At 53.7% G+C, this 5,687-nt stretch overlaps 1 protein-coding gene across 1 annotated transcript; it reads left to right on the forward strand.

Annotated features, from left to right (window-relative positions):
* Window positions 1-723: 723 nt before the first annotated feature.
* On the forward strand, window positions 724-2,481 carry LOC124445250. The gene has a single exon (XM_046995954.1). It carries the CDS (start codon window positions 724-726, stop codon window positions 2,479-2,481), a length of 1,758 nt encoding a protein of 585 aa, XP_046851910.1.
* Window positions 2,482-5,687: the final 3,206 nt, after the last annotated feature.

Consider the following 5,687-nt stretch of genomic DNA (forward strand, 5'->3'; position numbering starts at 1 on the left):
TTGAGAAGGAGTATACACAAATCTAAGCGCCCCAGTCCTAGCTCGCGTACGTACTTCTTGTAATTATGCTAGCATAATGAGAGCGAATGCCAAACTCTGGACAACGGACGTCGGGGTTAAGGCGGTGCCCTCCGCCGGCCGTCAGTCATTTGAAGAAAGACGATTCACAGCGTATATCCAAACTCACAGCGTATATCCAAACAATCGACAGCCATGAGGCAGGGCAAGAACAAGTGCGCGTGGGTGAAGGTCCACACTAGAGAACCGTGTGGAAAGTCATGTATGGGGAAGTATTGTGGAGTGCATCTGCAACAAATCCGGCGTGGCTCGCCGGTGCCTGTCCCATGTCGGGGTTGTGGTATCAGCACGCAGGCAGAGGCGCAACGATGCACAGATTGTGGCCAGCAAGCCGGAAAAGCTCACCTTCGTAGAAGAAGGGCGTATGATAGGTTATATTAACTGAATATTTATTATATGCTAGGCTACATCAATTTAGACAATAGCGTATGATAGGTATATTCACTGATATGAATACTGTCGAGAAACTTCTGCAACTATATGACCAAGGTGTAATCAGCGTAGACGCGTCTTAAGGCTCTTCAACCGCCCGCTGACCCGAGACCCACGCAAAGAAATGTCACTCCGCTTATTCCCAAACCGCGAAAGCGCAGGCCTATCCCCAAACCGCGCAAGCGCTGGCCCTCCGAGCCTACTGATGATGAGATGGACGCATACATCAATGAGCTTCTGGCTGAATTTAAACCACGACGCCCCACAAGGGCTCCTCCCCCACCACCTACGGAACTTAAGTGGGATGAAACGAAGGCAGCTAGAGACCCGCAACGGCCGGGCAAGTATCCCACTGAAGACGGTCTTGAGTATGTGGGGGTGAGCGCACCCACACCGCTCTCCCAGCTGGAACGAGCAGAGCGTCAGAACGACCTTGCTATCAACGTGTACGGTTGGGAAGGCGACGTTGTTCCTTGCCGTCTGAGCAAAGTAGAGAGAGCTCGCAAGACTGTGAATCTCTTCCTCGTCTCGGATTCGAAAAACCCCGAGAAATACCACTACACTTGGATAAAGGACTTCAACCGCCTTCTCAACCGGGAATCGAAGAATGGCCAACGGCTTCACTTCTGTGAGCGTTGCCTTCACGGCTTCACCAGGCAGGATTTGCTGGAAGAGCATAAGCCTGAATGTCGAGGCACTAACCAGGCCGCGGTTGCCATCAGAATGCCAACCCCCGGAAAAAACAACAAAATCCGCTTTGAGAACTACCACAAGCAACTCAAAGCGCCCTTCATAATCTACGCCGACTTCGAGAGTCCGGTCTGCAAAATCGAGGGCCCCGCGCTTAACCCTGAAAAGAGCAAAACCCAGCAAACCTCCCGACACGAGGCATGCGGCTACTTATTCATAGTCGTTCGTTCAGACGGGGAAACGCTGCCACCGCAGCTCTGCCGAGGGCCCGACGCAGCCAAGAATTTCCTGGAAGCGCTCCAAGAAGAAGAGCGTAAGATCAAGACGTTGTTGGCTAACCCCGAGCCTATGCACATGACAGGAAAGGACTGGGGGAGCCACAAGAAAGCCACAAATGGCCACGTCTGCAGCAAGCCCTTCGAAGACGATTCCGTGCAAGACCACTGCCACATTACTGGCAAGTACCGAGGTGCGGCCCACAATGAGTGCAACCTGAAGTTGCGGCTCAGCCAGAAGACGACAACCATACTGGTTGTCTTCCACAATCTGCGGGGCTACGACAGCCACCTGATCATGCAGAATATCGCAGAGACTAAAGGGAAGGTCACCTGCATCCCTAACAACGCTAAGAAATACATTTCGTTCATTATCGGCCAGCTTCGATTTATCGACAGCACCCAGTTCATGCTCTCAAGCTCGGATGGCCTGGTGAAAGCCAGTGACCCGCGAGACATGCGCATCACACCAGACTACGAGCCGAACCTCCAGAGGCGTACCCTCTTGCTCCGGAAGGCGGTCTACCCCTACGAGTGCATAGACGGCTGGCCCCGATTCGACGAGGAAGCCCTCCCGCCGAAGGAGGCTTTCTACAGCAAGCTCTCGGGCGAAAGCATTACCGACGGCGAGTACGCCCACGGAAAAAGGGTTTGGGATGCCTTCGGCTGCGCAAGCCTCGGCGACTACCACGACCTCTACCTTCGGACCGATGTCCTCCTCCTCGCCGACATCTTCGAGAACTTCCAAAAGCTGTGCCTCGAGCGATACCGGCTAGACCCGGCCCACTATTACACGAGCCCGGGCCTAAGCTGGGACGTTCTCCTCAAGCACACAGGGGTTGAGCTCGAGCTGCTCACCGACATCGACATGCATCTCTTTATCGAGAAGGGCCTGCGCGGCGGCATCAGCATGGCAAGCAGGCACTTCGCCAAAGCCAACAACCCCCAGGGTGCCAGACTACGATATGGGGAAGCCCCAAAGCTGGATCCAGTACTACGACGCTAGTAACCTGTACGGCTGGGCGATGTCGCAGCCGCTGCCGACAGGCGCGTTCAAGTGGGTCGCCCAAGAGGATGTGAAGGCGGCCCTGAACCAGCCTGTAGATGCAGAGGAGGGCTACATTCTCGAAGTCGATCTGGAGTACCCAGAAGATCTGCATGATGAGCACAATGCATATCCGTTAGCGCCAGAACGCTTGAAGGTCGACAACGCGTGGATGTCGGATTACCAGCAAAATCTCCTCAAACAGATGTATGGGGGTGGGTCTCACGAGGTCGAAAAGACCCGATACGTCCTGCACTATCGGAATCTGCAGCTTTATCTGCAGCTTGGGATGCGCCTGAAAAAGATCCGCAGGGCACTCCGCTTCGATCAAAGCTTATGGATGGAGCCCTACATCCGGAAAAACACCGAACTCCGGAAGAAGGCAAAGAGTGACTTTGAAGTCAACCTCTACAAGCTGTTGAACAACAGCGTTTTCGGCAAGACGATGGAGAGCCTCCGAAAGCGTGTCGATGTGAAGCTGCTCCGGCCAAGCGAGACCGAGAGATACTCCGCAAACTTATCGCCAAGCCGACATTCAATCGGCATCTCATCTTTGGCGATGCTGGAGACTTCGCAGCCGTTCACATGAATAAAAGCAGTCTGCAGCTCAACCGGCTGATCTTCGTGGGCATGAGCGTTCTCGACCTCTCAAAGCATCTGATGTACGACTGGCACTACAACCATCTCAAGGTGCAGTACGGGTCGTCGGCAGAGCTCCTCTACACCGACACCGACAGCCTTGTGCTGGAGATCCAGACTGAGGACGTGTACGCCGACATGAGTCGCAACGCCGGTCAGTACGACACCAGCAACTACCCCAAAGACCATCCGCTGTTCAGCACAGCCAACAATGAAGGTGCTGGGGGAAATGAAGGACGAGTAGCCCGGGGCGCCTATCGCTGTGTTTGTGGGGCTCAGGCCCAAGATGTACTCTATCCTGAAAGACGATGGTCAGGAGGAGCGCAAAGCCAAAGGTGTTAAAAAGGCCGTCGTGAAAAAGCGTATCAGTCATGCACAGTACAAAGAGGCGCTCTTCAAAGCAAAGCGCTTCCGCCACGTTATGGATATGCTGCGCAGTCGCGGGCATCAGATCTTCGGCGAGCATGTCAACAAGACATCGTTGAGCCCTCTGGACACGAAGCGCTGGATCGCGGCCGATGGGATCTTTACCCTAGCATACGGACATAGGGAAGCTGGTGCGCAGGTGAAGAAATAAATGCGTGATTATGATGTTATAATTACAGTAGAAGAGCTGCTCCACGGCTAAGCGCAAGATAGTACCTGGTAGTGAAAGCTTTCATAAAAGCGTGACAGGACCCCATTGACTAAGCCGGCGGTGTTTCGGTCTCAAAGGGCACCACTTGGAGCTCCTCGCGCACAAACGTGCACTTGGGCCCATCGCTCAAATAATACAACACGGGCTTCCCGCCCTCAACCACAGCCCGCTCGACCTGGTGGTCACACTCCAGATAGGATCAGTCGCCCTACACCGTTCGCCAGCCTCGAGCTCGCCAGGCGCATACAAATACCGCACCATAACATCCGATGGCAAGCGTTGCTTTTTGAAACCAACTGGACGAAGCGCCGGCGCAACGGGTTCGGCCTTAACGCTCTTCTTCCGAATCGCAAGGGAGGGCTTTTCGCCCGTCAAACGAGTAGTTTCATTATTGAGCGCTTTAAGCACCTCAGGTGATCTTGATACCTATTCTTTGTTCCGAATTCCGGGCACATTCAGCTCGCGATGATACTGGTAACCGAACAATCCCTCCGCCAAAGTTCGGTTAAACCGTTCTACGATCCCTTGATCTCTATGAATCCCGACCTTACCCCGTCGAATCGTGATACCATTTTTATCACACGCTTTTTGCACAGCCCCGCGGAACTCCGAGCCAGGGTCAACTTGTAAAACTTTAGGCCATCGAAGAGGCCCACGGGCATAAATAGACTCTAACACCTTCCCAACCCTGGTCGCTGTCTTGTCTGTGATTGTCTGGGCCTCCTTATACCGACTTGCTACGTCGACGACCGTCAATGCGTATTTGAATGTGCGTCTTCCGATTCGATCGTGAGATAGATACAAGAGATCGGCCTGGTGGACCTCATTCGGGGTGCTTATGCTTAGGTCGGGGGATTGCACTTCGCGCTGGTGCGGGCAGGTAGATCTGTCAGATGGCCTGTTTTGTTAGCCATTCATGAGCCACATCATCGCCGACGCCATCCTCTTTAGCCAGCTTTGGGATAGCAGCACGGCCGCGCCAGTACCCCGCAGGACTGTAGTAGACCTCTGCGAGGCGTTCCTCAACGCTTCCGTCCGTAGAAACGCGACCATGCCTTGTCGGGACGACGGCTTTGACACTACGTGTCGTAGGCGACTTCCTAGCTTCAAAATCGTCAGGACCACCACCAGTGATTAGAGGCATGAGGTCGAGCACCTTCTGATCATTGGCTAGAGTGTCTTCGTCGAACATCCCCCTTAATCGTTTTAAAAGTCCCTCAACAGAACCGTCTTCTATAAACAGCCGCCCCGCCAGGACAGCATGGCGCCCGCAGACAGCCGTTGCTCGACTTTGCACTGCAAACGTATTCGTAACCATGACCCGCTCGGGAAAGGCCTCCAGAAATTATCTGCGCAGCTGAGCAGATATTTTCAGCGAGCGCACGTCCAAAGCTATCGAAGACAAGCACATGCGTTCCAGTACAACAAACAGTTAGCCAGTGGTGCCCCCCTTCGACCGGATCATGGAGAGGGTAGATGTTGTCCGTGTTGCTGATGCAAAACTGCCCATCGTGGAGATGTGAGGCAACGAACCGTCCTCGGGCTCCCTCGGCCTTCAGGAGGCGTTCGATGTCAACGCTCAAGAGCGGGTAATCCATCTTCCATTCCTTATACCATAATTAAGCCAGCATAATATATGCTATCATAGTTACAAGAAGCACAGCGGGAGTCTAAAAAGCACAAGGGTGCTGCTTGCCAGCATTAATCAGTTCTCGATGATGCGCCTGTAAACATTCTCGAGGTGTTGGAGCGCTTTTATAGTAAATGGGCAGCGACCGCAATGAGCAATGCCGCCTTTTGCCCACACCGCGCACGGTAGGTTCTTTTTCCCATGTCGACAAACACTTCCCGAGACATTGCTCTCTCCATCCCTCTAACGAGACATCGGCAA

Source organism: Xenia sp. Carnegie-2017, unplaced genomic scaffold (genome assembly GCF_021976095.1).
Source record: "Xenia sp. Carnegie-2017 unplaced genomic scaffold, XeniaSp_v1 HiC_scaffold_22, whole genome shotgun sequence".
Lineage (NCBI taxonomy): Eukaryota > Metazoa > Cnidaria > Anthozoa > Malacalcyonacea > Xeniidae > Xenia > Xenia sp. Carnegie-2017.